The 26,286-nt window shown below is 42.2% G+C and overlaps 2 protein-coding genes across 2 annotated transcripts in view; one reads left to right on the forward strand and one right to left on the reverse strand.

The window, feature by feature from the left end:
* LOC127044256 (zinc finger protein with KRAB and SCAN domains 2-like) overlaps window positions 1–26,286 on the forward strand; it is a 618,075-nt gene that overhangs the window by 529,775 nt on the left and 62,014 nt on the right. The window lies entirely within an intron of this gene.
* The window catches only part of CCDC102B (coiled-coil domain containing 102B), a 342,057-nt gene continuing 321,562 nt past the window's right edge, over window positions 5,792–26,286 (reverse strand). The window contains exon 9 of the mRNA XM_050938820.1: window positions 5,792–5,883. Within this exon, the coding sequence (XP_050794777.1) occupies window positions 5,802–5,883 (82 nt within the window). The 3' untranslated portion in view covers window positions 5,792–5,801. The remainder of the gene's footprint in view (window positions 5,884–26,286) is intronic.

The raw sequence follows: 26,286 nt of genomic DNA on the forward strand, positions 1-26,286 counted from the left end.
GAGTAATCAGATTCATATAGCCCAGAGGAACCCGCTCTAGCCTTAGGTTCAAAATTACAGCAAACAGAAGTAAAATCCTCTCAGCAGAAAGGAACATTTACAAGTTGAGAAAATAAAAATAAGACTAACATGCTTTGCCTGGCTGCTACCTACAAGTTTGAAACATGAGAGACTGGTTCAGAAAGATTTGGAGAGCCTGGATTGATGTCTGGTCCCTCTTAGTCCCAAGAGCGAACTACCCTCAAAACAAAAAGCACAAACAAAAGACTTCCCCCCACCCAGATTTGAAAGTATCTTGTCCCCTTATTGGTCCTTTGGGTCAGGAGTCAGCCAGGTTTCCTGAGCTTCTTAACCCCTTACAGGTAAAAGGATTTTGGTGTCTCTGGCCATGAGAGATTTTATAGTATTGTACACAGGAGGGCTGTTCCCTTCCCTTTACAGTTATGACATATGGCTTATACAGTGAAAATCTCACTACATCCAACTATTCCCTCACAGCTCATTAGTAGGTCTCCCATTTCCAAATTCCTCACAACACCTTAATGACTACATCACTTTGTTATCTAGCTATGTTGAAACTTCCATGTGATGTTCTTCCAAAATCTTGCCTTCATCTTGATCTGTGGGCTTACATGACAACAGAAATTAGTAGCATATAGTAAATGACATGCTATAGCAGTAGTTCCTGCTTTGGGGAATAGAAATTGATTTTATTTTTTGTCATTTTGACATATGACGGCTCCAGAGTGTACCCTCTGACCTATTCTCTGAAAAGTGTGCATTCAGATGAACAGCAGACAATTTGGAACGATCATCATTTTTTTGGGGAGTGGGTGAGAAATAGAAACACCATATGAAAAAATAAAAATTTGCCAGCTTCTAGAGGCTCGTAAATTTTCAGAAATATAAAAGGATGTTATACAAAGTGAAACACTCCCCAAAGAAACTGGTGGATAATAGGATCATTGAAAAGCACCCTTAAGAAAATCACGCTATGTACCATGGTTTATCTAGAAATCTATGCTACATACAGGACTTTTTATAAATTTTAAGGGAACATAAAGAGTAAGGGTGAAAATGTTATTTTGTTCATTGCATTTATATTTCACTTATGGTAACTTCTAAATTGTACATATATGCTTTGAATAAGATTCTGGTTTTGATTTGTTTTACAGCAGTGTTATTCCATTGATTTCACCTGATTACTCAAGATTTACTCTGATGTAAGTAACAACACAGTCTGACCCCACAAAATATACACTGTTAGAATCTATCAATAATTGATAACCTCCTTTTGACTGCGCCACACAGTTCACCTGCTTCATGTGATATTAAATAACAAATCATTGAAATTAGCATTATACAACCAAGTTCAGATAGTTGATGGCTTAAAAGAAATCCTTATTTACCATGCTGGAAAAGCAATTTCATTGGCAGTTCCAAATTTTAATGTGGCCTTTTTTTAGGGCCATTAACTGTATGTCTACAGTGCGATGTAAGCCCAGTGTTAGCAGAACTTGAGTTAGCAGATCCTAGGTTTGTGAAACTAGAGTTTAAGTGTCTGCACTCATTTGTAACCCCAAATTAGGAATTGTTGAATCCTGGGTCCCAACGTGGGACTCCCGTATCTACATGGCATTATGTGGACTTGAATCCAAACGCCCATATCCCAGACTTCTTAGTGCCCTCCCAAATTGTGGCCTCTCTAGCCCTTTGATCATGGTGCAGTGTGGGAAAGCTTGTCTGTCCGGAGGACAAAGAAAGTCAGCCTGTGGAATTGTGGGATACTTTTGGTGGACTCCCAGAGCATGAGCCTAGTGTGGCTGTGTCTGCACTGCACAGCAAGAGGGCTTGAACCATGAGTCCTGGCTTGAGTCAGGCTCAGATCCTACACTCACATGGGCTTCTGGAACATCACATCTGAGTCCAGGGTTAATGTAATTTGTCTGTAGACAGACAGGTAGTTAGATGGGGAAAGGATTGTGCCCAGAATAGGAAGGCATCCAGTCTGTGATAGAAGCTTATTGAAACATTTGAGGGTAAGATTTTTATCTGTATTCAGTTTTCTTACTGTATTAGGTTTAGACGTGGTGTTTTATTTTATTTTGTGTGGTAATTCACTTTGTTCTGTCTGTTATCACCTGGTACCACTTAAACCTTATTTTTTGTATTTAATAAAATCACTATTTACTTATTAATTAACCCAGAGTACGTATTAATACCTGGGGAGGGAGGAGGGAAACAAACAGCTGTGCGTATCTATCAGTGTTATAGAGGGTGAACAGTTTATGAACTTACCCTGCATAAGCTTTATACATGGTGAAACAAATTTATTTGGGGTTTGACCCCCATTGGGAGTTGGGCATCTGGGTGTTGGAGACAGGAGCACTTCTTAAGCTGTTGTCAGTTAAGCCTGCAGTTTGTGGGACATAGTTCAGACCTGGGTCTGTGTTTGTAGCAGGCTAGCATGTGTGGCTCAAACTAGGCAGGGCACTGAAGTCCTAAGCGGCCAGGGGAAACCGGCCCAGGGGTAGTCTCAGCACATCAGTTGGCTGTCCCAAAGTGGTTTCTGTGATCCAACCCATCACAATGGTAGAGAAGAAGGGGCCAGTGAAGGGACACAAAAACAGTGGTGACATAGAAGGCATGCTTTGCAGCAATGCTTTGAATGGATAAAAGTGGAGCAAGAGTCCATTTGCCAAGGCCAGAGAGGAAGTGGTTACAGTACTCAAGATGTCAAATAAGGACCTGGGTGAGAATTTTAACTGTGTGGACGAAGATCTTAGACACGTTATGCAGTAAGAAGTGACAATATTTAAACACTTCCAGGATGTGAGGATCTAGAGGGAAGTCTAAGTTGAATATATCACCTAGGTTACATGCTGCAAGGTTGTTTTCAGTGACTGCAAAAGGAGATTGTAGGGAGGGTTTCAAGAGAAATATCAAAAGTCTTGTTTGGGCCATACTTAACTTAACCTGATGGTTGGAAAGTTAATGAAGGCATGTCAAAAGGCAGGTTGTGATCCAAGCCAGTCTGGAGCCAGTCAGAGGTAGATCTGACAGTCATCAGCATGCAGATGATAGTTGAAGTCATGTCTTTGAATAAAATCGCCCAGAGACAGGATGTAAAGGGAGAAGGGGAGAGGGCCAAGAACAGAACCCTGTGGAAACTTCACAAAGTAGGAGAAGAGATGAAGAAGGGTATCTTCCCAACAACATGCTGAAAGTCAATAGACAGCATGAGGAGAACTAGATGAGAACAGACTCAAAAAAGCTGAGGGAAGACAAGATTTCTCATGGCTAGTGGTGTTGAAGATAGCTGACAGTCACAGAGGACAAAGATGTAGTACTCGTTCTGATCTTTGGCCAGAAATTTTGGTGATTGGAATACAAAGGGCACAGGATCTAGTTAGAACTGAAAAACGGGAGCTCCAGACAGCAGTTATAGATAGAGCTTAGATATGAAGGAAATAAAGGTGATTAGGCAGTAATTGGAGAGGTAAAAGGAGATCAGTGGTGGGGTTTTGCAGAACTGCACAAACTGCTCTTAGTGGTATCACATTATGGTATCTGAAATGGTAGTAGAGAAACAAAAGATAACCAATAGGAACTAACAAAATGCATATTTGAAAAACATCTTGATTACAGCCAAGTGAAAATTGTTGACAAACATTTTGGGGGTGAAAAATGAAGATTTGGTGACATTGAAACATTTCAAAATTTGTATCAATTTTGCAGAATTGTTTCAATTAAAAAAACTAAAATTCTAAAAAATGAAGTGTTTTGACATTTTCTAAACAAAACATTTCAATATTTTATTTGAAATGACTTTCAAAATTTCTCTTAATTTTAATTTAACCTTAAAATTTTTTTTCAAATGCTTAAAATCCAATGAAATGTTTTGTTTGACCTGAAATAAAACTTCCTTGATCTTTCTGGTTTACTGATTTTTTTTTTATTAAATAAGTTCATTTTGGATTGACACAAAGCAATTTAAAAAAAATCTTCAGGATTGCCAGAAAACCCAAAAGAAAAATCTATTATTCACCCATCTCTAAGCTTGGTCTTTTACTTAGAGCCTCTTCCTTTCTTCTTGTGATCACTTGGTGTCTTTTAATAAAATGTTAAGCTTCTCTGAGCAGGAACATAATTATTTAATTGGTCTGTAAAACACTATGCACATATATGCACTATAGAAATAAAAAGCAATTAAAAAGTCAAGATTTCTTTGATTATCTAGTTCACTGACTCCTAAAGCAATAAAATGAAAGCTCTGTGAAATTTCCTTTTTATATTCCTCCGGCAACCTTTCAAATATATTTTTTCTGTGTATCTGTTGAAGGACTGTATACACTTATAGGACTTTAAAAAAAGTAACTGTGCTGTCCTCTGATTAAAATCCCACATAAATTTATATGCAGATTAGGTGTGGGCTTTGGACACTTGGCAAGTTTCCCAGTGTGCACTCAGTGATGCAAAAATTGTCTGTCATTGACCTACAGTAACAAAAAGTAAATTTTCAAAATGTTAGAGGTTAAAAAAAAAGTGAAAAATAAACAAAAATGATAGTCTTATAAACAGTAGTGGAAAATTAGAAACAGAAGATAATAAATATTTTCCAATCAGTCTTTACTATGAAATAGAATAGAACTGCCCAAATTGGAATTACAAAATTATAATTCAATTACAGTTACGGGCATAACAGGAAAAAAATCCCACCTTTTGAACTAATGAAATGTTCTAATAAGACATGTATGTGACATCTCAGGCATCAATGAAGAAACATTCCTCATGCAGAAATGTTCTCAGTGAAAGCAAACTTGGATGGTTACTATATCCCAGTCTAAGAGTTAAGACATGAAGCTTGTTGAAGTATGAAGGTCTTAACAAGGCTGTATCTGGAAAGAATATCAAGAACTGACTGAATGAACACCTGCACAGAGAAGCTGGGTCAGTAGTGCAGGATCTCTATAAATTACTGCATGCATCTTGTATTAATTTCCCTTTTTCCTCCTCTAGTTCAAGTGCATCTTTCTTATCTTTCTCTGCTTGTTCGTGATAATTCTCTACATTAAAATAAATCACCTTTTTGGGTGATTTGATATCTCAAAAGATTGGTAGTGGATCTTTCAGCCTTTACAATTCCAGTTCACATCAAGCATGGGCTGATTGTTACCATCTCATGGTGTGCACTGGTCTATATGGAATGAATCTAGTGGTTACATTTATGCTGTGTAGAATATGGAAGCTCCATTTTACATGGGGTTTTGAGGTTTCAAAATTTGTTTTCAATCCAAACTGGAACAATAATGTAAAATGTTAAGTCCTCTGTGAATGAACAAAAAAGTTTCTGGTCAATTGAGACATTTAGCTGTGACAAAATAAGAACATTTAATTTTGATTTTAACTTCCTTAAATTTTGTATTAGAATACACATGTGACAGAATATACCCTACACACTATTGTAATATTTTCTTACAAGGCATCTCTTGTAAGGTATCATTTGAAAACTCAATATTTGATTATCAGTATTGTCCTGCTTACATAAAATATTGCCACACACATTTTATGTTTTAAGATTTCCCTGTATGGTATTAGTAACACACGTTCCAAACCCCACAGCCCTGCACAAAAAGAAGTTGGCACACAGGTTTGTCGTAAGTAAAGAAATGTGCACTCTGCTTAATTTGTATTTAACAGTAAACAGTCATCAAGCAGGAAGGGAAACAAAGAAAGCTTAAGCAGATGAGAAAAAGCGAGCAGGAAACTTCCCTTCACACAGACTCTGTGTCTCTTAGTTCTCAGCTGGAAATGTTTTTCAAGATAGGGACTGAAACTCCATGGGATCCCTCTCTCTTTCCCTGTCCATCACATTCACTGTACCTGAAGCAACAAAGGAAGCATTAGTTGGACTATAGGGGAGAAGCTGTGACTTACATGATTTGGTCAGTAAGACTGCTGAAAGCATACGGTGAGAAATTTTGCTTGAATCTGATATAGCTGGTTAAGTTAGGCATTAGTAAACATTTTATCTTTATTTTTCTTGTAACCATGTCTGACTTTTATGTCTTATTAGTCATACTCACTTAAAATCTATCTCTGTGTAATTATAAACTTGTTTTATTGTTTTTATCTAATCCAAGTCAGTCCCAATTAATCCATGTGAAGTGATTCATGTCAAGGATCTCCTGACCCACAGTTCTTTGAATCCTCACCTCACCTCACACTAAGATCAACATGTGCATATATTCAGGAAAAAAAAATAATCCTGTCACAGTACTTAATCTCCCTTCTATAGTGAGAAGAATGTCAAATTCTTAACACCATTTTCCTAAAGGAAAAACAAACTTCTTTAAAGTAAAATTTCAAATATATTTTCTTTTTTAATTTGACAAATTTAACAACTTTGCCACAGTTCCAATTTATTTTTTTTAATTGTAATTTATTGCTTCCATAAGAACTAATACCGTAGAATACATGCTAAGGTGATTTCACATCTTCTAGGATTTGCAAGTTCCAAATCTCCAATATCTCCAGATTATTGTAAATATATTTTTATTTGCAACAAATATTTGTTTTTTTTTTAATTTCAAAACCAGCTCTGTCAATTTGTTACTTAATTCTGTTGGTAAACTAAACTTTATACACATTTTAATTGTTTCTTTCACTCTTCTCTCTCTATGTATTTTTTAAAAAGGACTTATTTAGTGAAACCTGATCAAAGTTTTTTAATAAAGGGGTTTCCTCCAATAAATCTAACACTTGGAAAAGAGAGACAGCTCACATCTGGAATTAATATCCAAATGCCAGCTCATTATCCCATGCTTTTCTTGTACCTTCAGCTACAGAGTATATCATGAGAAATAAACCTCACACAAACAAAAAATGGACTACATTGTAGATTGGGACCCACCACTGGCTCTTAAAAGACATCACTGCTCACGTGATGCTGGCTGCTGATGTTTTGTTCTCAGCTACAAAATTCCATTAAGAGAAACTAAAATTATTTACTTTTTAAAAGTTACTGTTCCATGTAAGCTGTTGCTGTAGTTGTCACAAGGAGAGATGTCCATGAGGCAATCTCTCTAGGATGAGGTGATCTATGCTATGAAAAATGTTCACAAACAAAGGATTTACCTAATAAATCTCTAATTTTTCTCTAATGTCTTTGGATCACATCTTGTGCTGACTAAACTAAGCCAAGACTCCATAGTGTTTGCAGCAAGGCTAAAGGAAAACAGAAAAAAAGATGGCTTGCAAAAGTCTTTCATTGCTATATGTTATTAGACAAGAATGTGATAGTTATTAGACAAGAAACACACTTTGTCAAGGTTTGTTGAGCTGACTCTTGTAAGCAAAAATATATGGGGGAAAGAGCTCTGACAAACAAAATAAATAACTAGGAATGCAATTTGCTTTCTGCTAATGAATAAAATAGATGTTTTCAGCTCACAAGATGTATTATTAAATTGTATTAAATTAAAATGTATTAATCAAATCATTAATTTGTGCTATACCTATAAGAGTAATTCTTTGTCCCTGCTGGGAATTAAGAAGGAAGTGGCGGTGGATGCATCCAACTGTATGCATTTATCTCACTGTGGATGTGTGGTCCTTGAGCTGAAAAACCCAGCCAAGCAAGAAGTAAAACCAAAATCCTGTTAGGGCCATATTATGAACCTCTCTTATTCATGTTGATGAGCAGTTACACACAGGAATAGACCCACTGACTTCAATCTCCAGTGGGACTACTCCTGTAGGTAACTGATCACCAATATGAATAAGTGATTAACATTTTGTTCTTTGAGTTTATCTTGAATCTAGCTTCCAAGTTTCCTCTTTTGGCTTGATGCAAACAAAAGTCTCTTGGTCCTCCTTTGGGTGGGAGAAAAACCACAGAAATCCAATATTTCAACCTCCAAACCTCTCAATATCACAGAGAAAAACTAAATTGTTGCAAAGAATACAATGTGGAACACCTGCATTTTATTAAACATCATGCTGCAATAGACAGACTATAACTGAGTTCTGAAAAATCTGTTTTTAAAGATGTTTTCACTTTGTGTGACTTAAGTTAACCAGTCATAGTAAAAATATTAGCGAAAACCCCAGATATTCCATGATATCCAACCATAAGGACTCCAACCCTGCACGTATTGACATCAGGGTTTGAATTCAGATCCCTAGTACAAATACCTGGAATTTGACCTGAAAGAGTGGCACAGCCACAGTGCAGAATGAGACACATACTTTGTTGGTGGCATATACGTCTATGTAGTAGACAGCACTCAAATACTGGAAAACGGGATTTTTCAGTTCTATTCCTGGTTCTAGGCAGTGTTGCTTAGTGGACAGAGAAGTAGTTAGAAATAAATGAACTTAGTACACTCTTTCTGATAGGCAGTATGAATGAATGATGAGACCTAGGTTTTAAATAGAGCTGTTCAGAAAATAGATTTTCCATCCCTCCCCAAATGTTGAGATTCAAAAACACCAAAACCAATAATGAGAGGACCAAATTGGGAAAAAAAAAACACTGCTCCTCGAAACAGATATTTTTTGTGTGTGTAAAATAAAATTCTGAAAAACAAATAATTTCAGATCAGTTGAAATGTTTTATTTAAACACATCCAAAACATTTTGTTTTGATTTCAACCTCTTCATTTTTAAGATAAAATAAAACTAATTTGGACACAAAAAGTTATTTTGATACAATAACAAACTTTTTTTTTTAAATGTCAAAGTGGGACATTTCAATTGTTTTCCTAAGCAAAGTTTTATGAAAATCAATATGATTTCATGAAAAAAAATTGGTTTTGATGAAATTCTTCTGGCGAACTCTAGTTCTAACACCTAGCATTCTGCCAGATCTGACCCTGTGTAGTCTCTCAGTTAACTTATTTGTCATAAAGGAGTAATGACAAACACCTCTCCTGAAGGGTAGATATAGGAGGCCATGCTACATAGTAAGAGTTGTGAAATATACAGAAATAGCAGCAGCAGTAAGTGTCGAAGAGATGAGTTTTGGAACTCCTAACTAGGGCTGATTAGAAATTTTTGGCTGAAACTTTTGTTTTGTGTCAAAGAAAAGCAGATTCATTGACATTCAAATGTTTGTGGAATAGCATTTGCTTTGACAAATTTCTCAAGTTGAAAAATTTTAGAGGTTTCCAAATTGTTAAAATGTTTAGGTTTGAAATTTCTGAAATGAAATTTTCAAGTTTTCTTGTCTGAGACCCGTTTTTATTTAGAAATGTAAGCTAATTATAGTAAAAATTAAAAAATGGTCAAAATCAAAACATTTTTTCCATTGACTCAAACAAACAAACAAACAAAAATCAGAATTTTTGGTTTGAAAATTTTTCGGGGCTTCTATTTTTTGTCCTAGTTTGTGACAGGAAATTTTTTTGATACTTTGAATATTTTTGTGGAAGAGGAAATCCATTTCCCAAGCAGCGCTACTCCCTTAAAGTGCACAAAGATTGTGATTCTCTTTTTTGTTAAATGAAATTTGAAAAAAAAAAATCATGCAGTAGGTCAATCAAAACATTTTATTTGGATAAATTCAAAATATTTTGTTTAGATTATGACTCCTTTCAATTTTTAAAATAAACTAAATTTTATAAGAGAGAAAATATGAATCACCTGATGTAGGGTATTATGGAACAGAAAGACTACATCAGCCAAATTATGAAATATACCGCAAAACCTGTGACACTTGAATTATGAGCAAACCCCCACTTTTCAGGATTCAACTAAAACAGCAGTCTATGATTCTTCCTTTCCTCAGCAAATACTTTGGTTGTTCAACCAGTCCCAGCCGCTAACTGCCTCTTCCTTTTTTTATGTTCCAACTGGTTTCATGAGAGGTTATATGGTCTCCAGCTGCTCCTGGGCCCTGCTGGTTAATTACTGTCTCAGGACATAGAGCAGCAGGGTTTTCTGAACTGGTTACTATCTCGACCCTTCCTAGGCCCTGTCATATTCCCTCTTAGCCAGGTCTGATCTCTTCTGGCCTTACCCATACTCCTTAAGCTTCAGAGCCAAGCTCCAGCCTGCACTGCGACTTCATAGCTATTTTTAGAATGCTAGCTCAAGTCTCTTGATCCAGGGCAGGAGGCTTGCTTCTGTGCATACCCAGGGCAGATGCAAGGAAGTTTCACGCCCTAGGCGAAACTTCCACCTTGTGCCCCCGCCCCCCGCTAATCCTGCCACCCGCAGCAGCTAACCAAGCCCCCAACCTGGGGAGCCTGCCGCCCCCCCGCAGCAGCAACCCCCCCGCAGCTAACCCCACCTGGGGAGACCCCCCCTGCCATGGCAGCTAACCTCACCTGGGGAGACTCCCCCCCGTGGCAGCTAACTCCGCCTGGGAAGCTCGTCCCAGCTCACCTCGGCTCCGCCTCCTCTGCTGAGCATGCCAGCGTCGCTCTAATTCTCCTCCCCTCCCAGGCTTGTGGCACCAATTGGAGGAGACTTAGAGTGGGGGCTGTGTGCTCAGTGGAGGAAGCAGAGTGGAGGTGATCTGGGGTGTGGAGCGGTTCCCCTGTGCACGCACCCCCCCGTTACTGCGGTGGCCCTCCCCGTGCCCCCCACCCCAGCTCACTTCCACTCCACCTCCTCACCTGAGCAGGATTTCAGGCGCCCCCAACCACTAGGCGCCCTAGGCAGCCGCCTAGTTTGCCTAAATCGTTGCACCGGCCCTGTGCATACCTACATAAGCTGGGGGCTCAGGGAGTGACAATAAACAACATAGATATGCCAGTGAAGGAAAGAATGAACACATGCAAGAAAAAGCATTGTCCCTTCTCCACCCCCTAAAAAATAAACAACAACAACAAACAATAATAATAAACATAAAATGCTGAGCTACCAAGATAATCATAGCAGGGCCTCAGGTTAAGTCCAGAACATTATCCACATTTTAACCTGGGACAGCAGGCCTGTAAAGTGCTATCTAATGGAGAGAACCATTCCAATAGTGCTGTGCAGCTATCCCACTCATTACTGGGACAGACTGGGGGGATTTTTTACAAGCCCTGTTCACCAACTTGTTTCAGTGTTTGGGACACAGTACGTTTTAAAATTTGGACCTACAGATACAATTATTTTAAGGAAAGTTGCAAATCAAAAGGTAGAAAACACATTAAATTTGCTCCATATGTTATGCCAATTGCTAAGGCTTTACAACTTTGACAATACCCCTTAAAGTTAAGAGGATCATGTTATATATTTGACCCTACTTTGGTTCAAATTTAAAAGAATTGGGGTCGTAACTACTGGATAATCCCAGGTTCTTCCGTGCAGCTCAAAAACCACCAGCCATTCAGTATTCTGCCCTTGTGATCCATAATATGCCTCAGTAGAAAATGCAAAGGCAGAATGAAGGTGAAAACATGTTTAGTGAACAGAATAGGTAACTTTTGCACCTGATATTTGTGTCACCAATGAATTTATGAAATATCACAAGGTGAACAGGACTGAAAGCATGGTTTGCCTGAAACAGAAGGCTGATGCATCTTGTAATGGCACATTTAGTAATGTAATATGCAATATATGATTGTTATATGGCTTTAACACGTTAATAATGCTGCTACATATAGTATCACATTTTAAAAAGTCTAACAGGTAATTACATTAATGTATGATAATTCATCCTGTCATTTATTTTTTTCACATACACTCCATTCATACTTGTTTGATCTTTTCCCACAGTGATTCAATAACATATAGCTTTAATGCAATTAAGACGACTTTTTTTTTTACAGAGAATATGATATGATGGGATTTCAAATTAGTGCATTATTACACCACAAAGTAATTTATTTTATATGGTTTCATGAAACCTCCTGTAACAAAACTGTGCAATTAAATATGCCTTATCAAGACTGATCATGAGCTCATAACTTAAAGTAGCCTTCATTAAAAATGCTTATCTTTCTTAACAGTTTTCCCACGTTAACTAAAGTATTACTGGTTTAGAACACTAATGCTTAAGGTTTTACCAATATATTGCAATGGAACACTTGGAACAGTTTGTCTCACAATTAGATGAACACAAAAATATACTGCTAATTTGAAGAGAAATATTGTTGGAAAATTACTGACAGTATGATGGCCACGAATCATTAACAATCTGGTGCTTATTCTTGAACAGGTGTACAATTTAATTATCAAAGCCAATGGGCAACATCAATGCCAATTTCTGAGAATCAAAACATTGCCGGAGGTTCTGAGCCAATGAATGAATGCTGCATTCCAGCTAGACAATCCAGGTTAATCAGGAGTAGTCAACAGTGTTATGGAAAATACTTGCGGGCAAGAAATAAAATGCTACTATAGTTTTCCTATAATGAAAGTATGCAGTACTGTCACACTAGTTTGGGGGGCAACAGAATTTTGTTCGACTAGTTTGCCCTTAGCCCCTGAATTCATGTCCAGAACATATGCAGAAGAGCAAAAGGTGAGATTTGTAATCAAATGGCTACATTTTGTTACTGGGATGCTGCCATCTGGATTCTTTTAATGGCTATCTGTTAAAGGAAAAATGCATTTTAATTTAAATTGGCTGAAATGAATAATTATTTGTTTTGGTTGCATAAGTCTCATTTTCTCAGGATTTTTAGCTTACAATAATTGAGAACACAACTCTAGTAGACGCTGTTCTCTCAAGAAGAACAAAATAAACAGGTGCGCCTTGTTTAAGAACCAGAATAAAATGTCACTAACACATGAATTGCTTGAATTTCATAAACATTAAAACACTTATACTTGAAGACAGTTTTAGTCAACATTTTTTCCCTGGCAATTATATACCTTTTTTCTCTCTAATAGTTCTGAACTCATCCTCTCATGTCAAAGAAAAATTAAAACTTGTTTGATTAGTAACTTTTATTTAATTTTTTTCTGGTTTTTCATTACTTCCCTGGCTCCTGTAAAGGTGCATGACTTCTATTATTCTTGATTATTAAGAAATTTAGAAGAAATTATCTGCTTTGCAGTACTAAAAACAGATTACATAATCAATTTTGGACAGACTAGAGGGAACAATCTTATTGACTAATAGGTTTCTTAGTCTCAACTTTTAAGGATGTTCTGATAATGCAAAGTTACATACTGTATTCATAAATGCACATATTTTCTAAGAAAAACTAGGATAGCTTACTATATCAAAGCCCTGGCCTTGTGTGCACCTGAGTAGCCTTGTGAGCACAAAGTCTAAAAACAAACATTTGTTCTCAGGATGACTTAGCTCACATTCCTTTTCTCATTCCTGTCCACATGATAGAACCAAACCTGTGAGTGAAAAATGAAAAGTTATTCTCAACATTTTTTGAATCAAATCTTGCACTGACTTATACCACATTCAACCTCCTGAAGTTACTGGGATGGTATAGAATGAAAGTTCGCAGAATTTGGCCCTTTGCTCTAAAGATGTTATTTACACCTGAAAGTTAGAGCCACAAGAAATGGACATGTACCACAGAAAACTCTAGTTTTGAAAAAAATAAGGCATTTTAGTTGAAAAATCATTGAGACAAAAAAATTCCAACCAACTGTAATAATTATACTTGGTATTGTTGGTATGTTTGGTATTATCAAAGTGTATGCTGCCTCCTCAATGCCCTCTGAAGTGGCCAGGCAGAGGTCCTTCTTCAGTTTCCTCTTCTAAAGGCTTCTTTGAAAAAACCCACAACCTGCTTTGGCTGCTCCAGCTACTCAGCCCTCTGGTATAAGTCTTTTAACTAAAGTCCATCTTCCAGGGTACACGAGTACAAAAAGACAACCCCTCCCTGTCAATAACCTAGTCCCAGATTTGGACCTTTGCGTCCAAAATATGGGGGTTAGCATGAAAACCTCCAAGCTTAGTTACCAGCTTGGACCTGGTACTGCTGCCACCAACCAAAAAATTAGAGTGTTTTGGGGCACTCTGGTCCCCACAAAAACCTTTCCTGGGGACCCCAAGACCCAAATCCCTTGAGTCTCACAACAAAGGGAAATAAATCTTTTCCCTTCCCCCCTCCAGGTGCTCCTGGAGAGATACACAGAAGCAACCTCCGTGAATCTAAGCAGAGGGAGTCCACCCTCTCTAATTCCAGTCCTGGAAACAAAAGCACTTCCCTCTTCACTCAGAGGGAATACAAAGTCAGGCTAGTAAATCTAACACACACAGATCTCCACCTGACTTCTTCCTCCCACCAATTCCCTGGTGAGTACAGACTCAATTCCCTGGAGTTCCCCCACTAAAGAAAAACTCCAACAGGTCTTAAAAAGAAAGCTTTATATAAAAAGAAAGAAAAAGTACATAAAAATGGTCTCTCTGTATTAAGGTGACAAATACAGGGTCAATTGCTTAAAAGAAATATGAATAAACAGCCTTATTCAAAAAAAGAATACAATTCAAAGCACTCCAGCAACTATAGACATGTAAATACAAAAGAACATATAAATCCCTATCTGATCTTTGGTACTTACAACTGGAAAACAGAAGATTAGAAAGCAGGAAACAGAAATCACTTCTCATCCGAGAGAGAATACAGGCAGAAGACAAGAACAAAGGACTCACACACAAACTTCGCTCCACCCAGAGTTGAAAAAATCCTGTTTCCTGATTGGTCCTCTGGTCAGGTGCTTCAGATACTTATTTCCAGGTGAAAGAGACGTTAACCCTTAGCTATCTGTTTATGACACGCCCCCCAAATTGCAGACAGTGGGGAAGCTCACTGGCGGCGATTTCCTCCTAGAACTTTAAGCTAAACAGAGTAATACAACACATGCACCTTTACATATACCACTAAGTATATAACTAACAGACTTTTATATTTTAAGAACACTTTTTAACTACTGGATTCTGGGAAACTCTCACGGGAGAGTGCATTAGCTACTTTGTTAGAAGCTCCTGAGATGTGCTGAATTTTAAAATCAAAATTTTGGAGAGCTAAACTTCAACGAAGAAGATTCTTGTTGTTCCCCTTGGCTGTATGAAGCCACTTTAGTGCAGCATGGTCTGTTTGTAGCTGGAACTGCCGTCCCCAAACATATGGGCGTAGCTTTTTCAGGGCGTACACAATGGCGTAGCATTTCTTTTCACTGACTGACCAGTGACTTTCCCTCTCAGACAGTTTCTTGCTGAGAAACACGACAGGATGGAAGTTGTGATCTGTTGCTTCCTGCATGAGAACTGCTTCTATACCACGCTCAGATGCATCCGTGGTTACTAGGAATGGCTTGTCAAAGTCCAGGGCCCTGAGTACAGGGTCAGACATGAGCGCTGCCTTAAGTTGGGTAAAGGCCTTTTGACACTTATCAGTCCACTTAACTGCATTTGGCTGGGTCTTTTTGGTCAGGTCGGTCAGTGGGGCAGCGATTTGGCTGTAGTGTGGTACAAATCGCCTGTAGTACCCGGCCAAGCCTAAGAAGGATTGAACCTGTTTCTTTGGATAGCATCCACCTTGGCCTGTAGGGGGTTTATGGTTCCTTGACCCACCTGGTGCCCCAGGTAAGTCACTCTGTTTTGGCCTATTTGACACTTTTTGGCCTTAACAGTTAGTCCGGCCTGCCTGATGCACTCAAAGACCTTTTCCAGGTGTAGTAGGTGTTCGGGCCAGGAGTCTGAAAAAATGGCCACATCATCGAGGTAGGCAACTGCAAATTCTCCCAGTCCTGCTAGTAGACCATCTACCAGCCTCTGGAAGGTGGCGGGTGCATTTCGAAGGCCGAAAGGAAGGACATTAAATTCATACACCCCCGCATGGGTGACGAATGCTGACCTCTCCTTGGCAGGTTCATCTAGCAGTACTTGCCAGTACCCCTTGGTTAAGTCTATTGTAGAGATGAACTGGGCACGTCCCAACTTCTCTAATAGCTCATCGGTGCATGGCATTGGATAGTTGTCTGGACGAGTTACCGCATTTAGCTTACGGTAGTCCACGCAAAAGCGTATTTCCCCATCTGGTTTGGGTACCAGAACCACTGGAGATGCCCATGCACTGGTAGATGAGCGGATTATACCCATCTGTAGCATGTTCTGGATCTCCCGTTCTATAGCAGCTTGGGCATGAGGAGACACCCGGTAGGGTGGGGTTCTAATGGGGTGAGCATTACCTGTGTCAATGGAGTGGTATGCCCGTTCAGTCCGTCCTGGGGTGGCTGAGAACAATGGGGCGAAGCTAGTGCACAGCTCCTTGATTTGTCGCCGCTGCAGACGTTCCAGGGTGGTTGAGAGGTTCACTTTTTCCACGCCACCGTCTTTTTTCCCGTCATAGTAGACACCTTCCGGCCAATCAGCCTCATCTCCCTGGACTGTAAACTGACAAACCTGTAAGTCTTTGGAATAGAAAGGCTTGAGAGAATTAACATGGTACACTGTGGGCTTTAGTGAGGAATTGGGAAATGCTATGAGGTAGTTTACAGTTCCCAGGCATTCCTGGACCGTGAATGGCCCTTCCCATGATGCTTTCATCTTATGGGCCTGTTGCACCTTCAAGACCATAACCTGGTCTCCTACCTTGAAGGAACGTTCTCTGGTATGTTTGTCATACCAGGCCTTTTGCTCTTTCTGAGCATCCTTTAGGTTTTCTCTAGCAAGGGCTAAAGAGTGTCGGAGGGTGCTTTGTAGGTTACTTACAAAGTCCAGAATGTTAGTTCCTGGAGAAGGCGTAAACCCCTCCCATTGCTGCTTCACCAACTGTAATGGCCCCTTAACCTCGTGACCATACACAAGTTTAAACAGTGAAAACCCTAAACTGGGATGTGGTACAGCCCTGTAGGCAAACAGCAACTGCTGCAACACTAGGTCCCAATTATTGGAGTATTCGTTGACGAACTTACGTATCATGGCCCCCAAAGTTCCATTAAACCTTTCCACCAGGCCATTGGTTTGATGGTGGTATGGGGTGGCAACCAAGTGATTCACCCCATGAGTTTCCCACAGTTTTTCCATGGTCCCTGCCAGGAAATTAGATCCTGAATCTGTAAGGATGTTGGAGGGCCAACCTACCCTGGCAAAAATGTTTGTTAGGGCCAGGCACACAGTGTTAGCCCTGGTGTTGCCTAGAGCTACTGCTTCCAGCCATCGGGTAGCAAAGTCCACTAAAGTCAGTACGTACTGCTTTCCTCTGGGTGTCTTTTTTGGGAAAGGACCCAGAATATCCACAGCTACTTGCTGAAATGGGACCTCAATTATGGAGAGTGGCTGGAGAGGGGCCTTGACCTGGTCTTGGGGTTTTTCCACTCTTTGGCATACCTCACAAGACCAGACATACTTGGCAACGTCCTTGCCCATCCCCTCCCAGTGGAAGGACTTCCCCAACCGGTCCTTGGTTCTGTTCACCCCAGCATGGCCACTGGGATGATCATGGGCTAAGCTTAAGAGCTTCCCCTGGTACTTAGTTGGAACCACCAACTGTTTTTGCGGCTGCCATTCTTCCCGGTGTCCACCAGAAAGAATTTTCTTGTATAAAAGTCCTTGGTCTATAACAAACCGGGATCGATTAGAAGAGCTGAGAGGCGGTGGGGTGCTCCGTGCCGCCGCCCAAGCTTTCTGAAGGCTGTCATCTGCTTCCTGCTCAGTTTGGAACTGTTCCCTTGAGGCTGAGGTTACCAGTTCTTCCTCAGATTGTGGACTTGGGTTTGGTTCCTCTGGAAGCGATGTAGGTGATGGGGTTGTTTCTGTTGCTGGTGAACTGCTCTCCGCTGGTGCACCTGAGGGTATTTCAGGCTCTGGCTGAGCCTTTTGGGTATGGCTGTTTGTTGCTTCTGCCAGTTCTGGCTTGCTGGCGCCCTCTGGCGTTGAGTTTGAAGATGTGGTCACACTTGCTGGTGCTAGTTGCTGTTCCAGTTCCGGGCCTGGGACTGGAGGTGCTGTGGCTGTTTCAGTGGTTGGCTTGGAATCCGGGTCCATTACCTCTGTCTGGGTCTCTGGTAACACAGACGGGGCGTCTGTGGACGGCTCATGAACAGGAATGGGTCTGGAAGCTTGCCTGGTTTGGCTACGTGTAACCATTCCCACTCGCTTGGCCCGCTTCACCTGGTTGGCCAAGTCTTCCCCCAGTAGCATGGGGATAGGATAATTGTCATAGACTGCAAAAGTCCACATTCCTGACCAGCCTTTGTACTGGACAGGCAGTTCAGCTGTAGGCAAGTCTACAGCTTGTGACATGAAGGGGTAAATTGTCACTTGGGCCTTTGGGTTGATGAATTTGGGGTCTACGAAGGATTGGTGGATAGCTGACACTTGTGCCCCCGTGTCTCTCCACGCAGTAACCTTCTTTCCGCCCACTCTCAAATTTTCCCTTCGCTCCAAGGGTATTTGAGAGGCATCTGGGCCTGGGGATCTTTGGTGTGATGGTGGTGTAATGAACTGCACTCGGATGGCGTTCTTTGGACAGTTGGCCTTGATATGTCCCAGTTCATTACACTTAAAGCATCTTCCATCTGATGGGTCACTGAGTCGAGGTGAGTTACTGGAGACTGGTGAGGTGGAAGAATAGGGCGTCTGTGGCTTTACTTGGGTTGTATGTGGGGTCTTTGGCTGTCCTCGGTTGTAGGGTTTATGGTCGGTGTGCCCCCTGGGGTATTTGCTCCCCTTGACCGTAGCTTTCTTGCTTTCTGCCACTTCCATCCATCTGGCTTCAATCTCCCCCGCCTCAGTGAGATTTTTGGGTTTTCCATCTTGTATGTACCGTGTTATGTCCTCAGGAACACCATCCAAGAACTGCTCCATTTGTATGAGGAGGTGCAGTTCTTCCAAGGTTTTAACATTGTGTCCTGATATCCAGGCCTCATAATTTTTCCCAACGTAGTAGGCGTGTTTGGGAAATGACACATCTGGTTTCCACTTTTGGGTCCTGAAACGCCGACGGGCATGATCCGGGGTGATCTCCATTCTGTATCTGGCCTTGGTTTGAAAAAGTTTATAGTCGTTCATGTTCTCCTTAGGCATTTCAGCTGCCACCTCTGCTAAAGGTCCACTGAGCTGTGGCCTCAATTCTACCATGTACTGGTCTTCAGGGATGCTGTACCCAAGACAGGCTCTTTCAAAATTTTCCAAGAAGGCCTTGGTGTCATCACCTGCCTTGTAGGTGGGAAATTTTCTGTGATGTGGAACCATAATTGGCGAAGGGTTGTTAGGATTGGCTGGCGCATGCAACCCAGCTTGCGCTAAGTCCAGTTCATGTTTTCTCTGTTTTTCCTTCTCTTCACTTTCTTTTTGTTGTTTTTCCATTTTTTTTGTTGTTTTTCCATTTCTCGGCGGTAGGCTACCTCTTCTTCTGCTTGTTTCATTTTGTGGGCCACTTCTTCTTCTTGTAGTTTTCTGTGGTGGGCTGCATTTTTGGCTTCTTCTTGTTTTTGTAGCCTTTCCATCTCTTGTTTGTGAGTTGCCTCATCTCTGGCCATCTGTGTTCTGAGCAGTTCTATCTGTTTTTCCATTGCCTCGAGCTGTACTGCCTCTGGTTTTCGTGACATCTTGTTTTCTTGTGTTGGGGTGCCCTCCGGTGTTTATTGTATGAACTGCAGGCTCTGTTGCCCCCTGGGGTCTGCCTAGCAACAGTGCCTTTTTCCCTTTCTTTCTCTAGCTAATTTTTTCAATGTAAAGTTGTCATAAACAGATAGCTAAGGGTTAATGTCTCTTTCACCTGAAGCACCTGACCAGAGGACCAATCAGGAAACCGGATTTTTTCAACTTTGGGTGGAGGGATTTGAGTGTTTTTGTCTTTGTTTTCTGGCTGCCTGCTTTTCTCTGAGCTTTGGAGAAGTAGCTCTACTTTCTAGTCTTCTGTTTCTAAGTGTAAGGACAAAGAGATCAGATAGTAAGTTCTATGGTTTCTTTTCTTTGGTATTTGCATGAATATAAGTGCTGGAGTGCTTTGATTTGTATTCTTTTGAAATAAGGCTGTTTATTCAATATTCTTTTAAGCAAATTGCCCTGTATTGTGTCATCTTAATACAGAGAGACTATTTGTATTTTTTCTTTCTTTTTTATATAAAGCTTTCTTTTAAGACCTGTTGGAGTTTTTCTTTACTGCAGGGAAATTGAGTCTGTACTCACCAGGGAATTGGTGGGAGGAAGAAATCAGGGGAGATCTGTGTGTGTTGAAGTGGCTAGCCTGATTTTGCATTCCCTCTGGGGGAATAGGAAAGTACTTTTTGTTTCCAGGATTGGGAACAGAGAGGGAGATTCACTCTGTTTGGATTCACAGAACTTGTGTCTGTGTATCTCTCCAGGAGCACCTGGAGGGGGGAAGGGAAAAAGGATTATTTCCCTTTGTTGTGAGACTCAAGGGATTTGGGTCTTGGGGTCCCCAGGGAAGGTTTTTCAGAGGGACCAGAGTGCCCCAAAACACTCTAATTTTTTGGGTGGTGGCAGCAGGTACCAGGTCCAAGCTGGTAACTAAGCTTGGAGGTTTTCATGCTAACCCCCATATTTTGGACGCTAAGGTCCAAATCTGGGACTAAGGTTATTACATGAGTAGCAGCGGTGGGAGATAGACAGAATCCAGAAGCCAGTAGAAATATTGTATTTTTCTTTTCTCTGCTAAGGGCTTTTTAGCAGAGAGAAGCAGTTGGTTTTAAAAGGGAACCAGAGAGAAATTTTTTTTTTCTGCTCTCTCTGGCAGTTTGTGGCTTGCATGTTAAGCAGAAGTCGTTAAGGACTATTAACAGTCTTTTGTCACACAATAGCACTCCCATTGAGAGTCATACCAGCACTATATGAATGCAAATAAAGTGGTTTTTCAGGTTTACTTGACATTGAAGATTAGCTAGAGAGAGAAAAGGAAAAAAGCACTGTTGCTAGGCAGACTTCAGGAGGCAACAGAGAACCTGCAGTTCAGAAGATAAACACCGGAGGGCACCCCAACACAAGAAAACAGGAATCATGACTTCTAAGGCAAAAATTGCGGCCGAAGAACAAATCAAAGAAGCTGAACACAGGCGACAGATGGAGATGAAAGAAAGAGAAGAACAGATCAAAGAGGCAGCCAAAGAGGCAGCACACAAAAGAAAACTAGAAGAAGAAGAGGTGGCCCACAGAAGGAAGCAAGCAGAAGAAGAGGCAGCCCACAGAAGACAGATAGAACTCCAGAGGGAAGCCCACCAACAGGCCATGGAATTAGAAAAGGCTAAGCAACAGACTCCAGCCAACCCTAACAACCCGGCGCCACATATTGCTCCACAGCCCAGGAAATTTCCCACCTACAAGGCAGGTGATGACACCGAGGCCTTCTTGGAAAATTTTGAAAGAGCCTGTCTTGGGTACAGCATTCCCAAAGACCAGTACATGGTAGAATTGAGGTCACAGCTCAGTGGACCTTTAGCAGAGGTGGCAGCTGAAATGCCTAAGCACCAAATGAATGACTATAAACTTTTTCTAACCAAGGCCAGATACAGGATGGGGATAACCCCAGATCATGCCCGTCGGCGTTTCAGAAACCAAAAGTGGAAACCAGAGGAGTCATTTCCCAAACACGCCTACTACATTGCAAAAAACTATGAGGCCTGGCTAACAGGAAACAACATTCAAACCTTGGAAGAACTGAACCTCCTCATACAAATGGAGCAGTTCTTGGATGGTGTTCCTGAAGACATCACACGGTACATACAAGATGGAAACCCCAAGAATATCGCTGAGGCGGGGGAGATTGGAGCCAAATGGATGGAACTGGCAGAAAGCAAGAAAGCTACTGTCAAGGGGAACGATTACCCCAGGGGGCACACAGACCATAAACCCTACAACCGAGGACAGCCAAAGACCCCACATACCACCCAAGTAAAGCCACAGATACCCTACCCTTCAACCTCACCAGTCTCCAGTAACTCACCTCGGCCCAGTGACCCATCAGATGGAAGATGCTTTAAGTGTAATGAACTGGGACATATCAAGGCCAAGTGTCCCAAGAACACCATGCGAGTGCAATTCATTACACCACCATCACACCAAAGATCCCCAGGCCCGGATGCCTCTCAAATACCCTTGGAGCGAAGGGAAAATTTGAGAGTGGGCGGAAAGAAGGTTACTGCGTGGAGAGACACGGGGGCACAAGTGTCAGCTATCCACCAATCCTTCGTTGACCCCAAATTCATCAACCCAAAGGCCAAAGTTACAATTTACCCCTTCATGTCACAAGCTGTAGACTTGCCTACAGCTCAACTGCCTGTCCAGTACAAAGGCTGGTCAGGAATGTGGACTTTTGCAGTCTATGACAATTATCCTATCCCCATGCTACTGGGGGAAGACTTGGCCAACCAGGTGAGGCGGGCCAAGAGAGTGGGAATGGTTACACGTAGCCAAACCAGGCAAGCTTCCAGACCCATTCCTGTTCCTGAGCCGTCCACAGAGGCCCCGTCTGTGTTACCAGAGACCCAGACAGAGGTAGTGGACCCGGATTCCATGCCAACCACTGAAACAGCCACAGCACCTCCAGTCCCAGGCCCGGAACTGGAACAGCAACCAGCACCAGCCATTGCAACCCCATCTTCAAACTCAACGCCAGAGGGCGCCAGCGAGCCAAAACTGGCAGAAGCAACAGACAGCCATACCCAAAAGGCTCAGCCAGAGCCTGAAATACCCTCAGGTGCACCAGCGGAGAGCGGTTCACCAGCAACGGAAACAACCCCATCACCTACATCGCTTCCAGAGGGACCAAGCCCAAGTCCACAGTCTGAGGAAGAACTGGTGACCCCAGCCTCAAGGGAACAGTTCCAGGCTGAGCAGGAAGCGGATGACAGCCTTCAGAAAGCTTGGGCGGCGGCACGGAGCACCCCACCGCCTCTCAGCTCTTCTAATCGATCCCGGTTTGTTATAGACCAAGGACTTTTATACAAGGAAATTCTTTCTGGTGGACACCGGGAAGAATGGCAGCCGCAAAAACAGTTGGTGGTTCCAACTAAGTACCGGGGGAAGCTCTTAAGCTTAGCCCATGATCATCCCAGTGGCCATGCTGGGGTGAACAGAACCAAGGACCGGTTGGGGAAGTCCTTCCACTGGGAGGGGATGGGCAAGGACGTTGCCAAGTATGTCCGGTCTTGTGAGGTATGCCAAAGAGTGGGAAAGCCTCAAGACCAGGTCAAGGCCCCTCTCCAGCCACTCCCCATAATTGAGGTCCCATTTCAGCGAGTAGCTGTGGATATTCTGGGTCCTTTCCCAAAAAAGACACCCAGAGGAAAGCAGTACGTACTGACTTTAGTGGACTTTGCTACCCGATGGCCGGAAGCAGTAGCTCTAGGCAACACCAGGGCTAACACTGTGTGCCTGGCCCTAACAGACATCTTTGCCAGGGTAGGTTGGCCCTCTGACATCCTTACAGATTCAGGGTCTAATTTCCTGGCAGGGACCATGGAAAAACTGTGGGAAACTCATGGGGTGAATCACTTGGTTGCCACCCCATATCACCATCAAACCAATGGCCTGGTGGAAAGGTTCAATGGAACTTTGGGGGCCATGATACGAAAATTCATCAACGAATTCTCCAATAATTGGGACCTAGTGTTGCAGCAGTTGCTGTTTGCCTACAGGGCTGTACCACATCCCAGTTTAGGGTTTTCACCATTTGAACTTGTGTATGGTCACGAGGTTAAGGGGCCATTACAGTTGGTGAAGCAGCAATGGGAGGGGTTTACGCCTTCTCCAGGAACTAACATTCTGGACTTTGTAAGCAACCTACAAAGCACCCTCCGACACTCTTTAGCCCTTGCTAGAGAGAATCTAAAGGATGCTCAGGAAGAGCAAAAGGCCTGGTATGACAGACATGCCAGAGATCGGTCCTTCAAGGTAGGAGACCAGGTTATGGTCTTGAAGGCGCAACAGGCCCATAAGATGGAAGCATCATGGGAAGGGCCATTCACGGTCCAAGAGCGCCTGGGAGCTGTAAACTACCTCATAGCATTTCCCAATTCCTCACTAAAGCCTAAAGTGTACCATGTTAATTCTCTCAAGCCTTTCTATTCCAGAGACTTACAGGTTTGTCAGTTTACAGTCCAGGGAGAGGATGCTGAGTGGCCTGACGGTGTCTACTACGACGGGAAAAAAGACGGTGGCGTGGAAGAGGTGAACCTCTCAACCACTCTGGAACGTCTGCAGCGGCAGCAAATCAAGGAGCTGTGCACCAGCTTCGCCCCATTGTTCTCAGCCACCCCAGGACGGACTGAACGGGCATACCACTCCATTGATACAGGTAATGCTCACCCAATCAGAACCCCACCCTACCGAGTGTCTCCTCATGCCCAAGCTGCTATAGAACGGGAGATCCAGAACATGCTACAAATGGGTATAATCCGCCCATCTACCAGTGCATGGGCATCTCCAGTGGTTCTGGTACCCAAACCAGATGGGGAAATACGCTTTTGCGTGGACTACCGTAAGCTAAATGCGGTAACTCGTCCGGACAACTATCCAATGCCACGTACCGATGAGCTATTGGAAAAGTTGGGACGTGCCCAGTTCATCTCTACAATAGACTTAACCAAGGGGTACTGGCAAGTACCGCTAGATGAACCTGCCAAGGAGAGATCAGCATTCGTCACCCATGCGGGGGTGTATGAATTCAATGTCCTTCCTTTCGGCCTTCGTAATGCACCCGCCACCTTCCAGAGGCTGGTAGATGGTCTACTAGCTGGACTGGGAGAATTTGCAGTTGCCTACCTCGATGATGTGGCCATTTTTTCAGACTCCTGGCCCGAACACCTACTACACCTGGAAAAGGTCTTTGAGCGCATCAGGCAGGCAGGACTAACTGTTAAGGCCAAAAAGTGTCAAATAGGCCAAAACAGAGTGACTTACCTGGGGCACCAGGTGGGTCGAGGAACCATAAACCCCCTACAGGCCAAGGTGGATGCTATCCAAAAGTGGCCTGTCCCACGGTCCAAGAAGCAGGTCCAATCCTTCTTAGGCTTGGCCGGATACTACAGGCGATTTGTACCCCACTACAGCCCAATCGCTGCCCCACTGACCGACCTGACCAAAAAGACCCAGCCAAATGCAGTTAAGTGGACTGATGAGTGTCAAAAGGCCTTTACCCAACTTAAGGCGACGCTCATGTCGGACCCTGTGCTCAGGGCCCCGGATTTTGACAAGCCATTCCTAGTAACCACAGATGCATCTGAGCGTGGTATAGGAGCAGTGCTCATGCAGGAAGCAACAGATCACAACTTCCATCCTGTCGTGTTTCTCAGTAAGAAACTGTCTGAGAGGGAAAGTCACTGGTCAGTCAGTGAAAAGGAATGCTATGCCATTGTGTACGCCCTGGAAAAGCTACGCCCATATGTTTGGGGACGGCGGTTCCAACTACAAACTGACCATGCTGCACTACAGTGGCTTCATACTGCCAAGGGGAACAACAAGAAACTTCTTCGTTGGAGTTTGGCTCTCCAAGATTTTGATTTTAAAATTCAACACATCACAGGAGCTTCTAACAAAGTAGCTGATGCACTCTCCCGTGAGAGTTTCCCAGAATTCAGTAGTTAAAAAGTGTTCTTAAAATGTAGAAGTCTGTTAGTTATATACTTAGGAGTATATGTAAAGGTGTATGTGTTGTATTAATCTGTTTATTTTCAAGTTCTAGAAGGAAATCGCCGCCAGTGAGCTTCCCCACTGTCTGCAATTTGGGGGGCGTGTCATAAACAGATAGCTAAGGGTTAATGTCTCTTTCACCTGAAGCACCTGACCAGAGGACCAATCAGGAAACCGGATTTTTTCAACTTTGGGTGGAGGGATTTGAGTGTTTTTGTCTTTGTTTTCTGGCTGCCTGCTTTTCTCTGAGCTTTGGAGAAGTAGCTCTACTTTCTAGTCTTCTGTTTCTAAGTGTAAGGACAAAGAGATCAGATAGTAAGTTCTATGGTTTCTTTTCTTTGGTATTTGCATGAATATAAGTGCTGGAGTGCTTTGATTTGTATTCTTTTGAAATAAGGCTGTTTATTCAATATTCTTTTAAGCAAATTGCCCTGTATTGTGTCATCTTAATACAGAGAGACTATTTGTATTTTTTCTTTCTTTTTTATATAAAGCTTTCTTTTAAGACCTGTTGGAGTTTTTCTTTACTGCAGGGAAATTGAGTCTGTACTCACCAGGGAATTGGTGGGAGGAAGAAATCAGGGGAGATCTGTGTGTGTTGAAGTGGCTAGCCTGATTTTGCATTCCCTCTGGGGGAATAGGAAAGTACTTTTTGTTTCCAGGATTGGGAACAGAGAGGGAGATTCACTCTGTTTGGATTCACAGAACTTGTGTCTGTGTATCTCTCCAGGAGCACCTGGAGGGGGGAAGGGAAAAAGGATTATTTCCCTTTGTTGTGAGAC

This window comes from Gopherus flavomarginatus, chromosome 2 (assembly GCF_025201925.1).
Source record: "Gopherus flavomarginatus isolate rGopFla2 chromosome 2, rGopFla2.mat.asm, whole genome shotgun sequence".
Lineage (NCBI taxonomy): Eukaryota > Metazoa > Chordata > Testudines > Testudinidae > Gopherus > Gopherus flavomarginatus.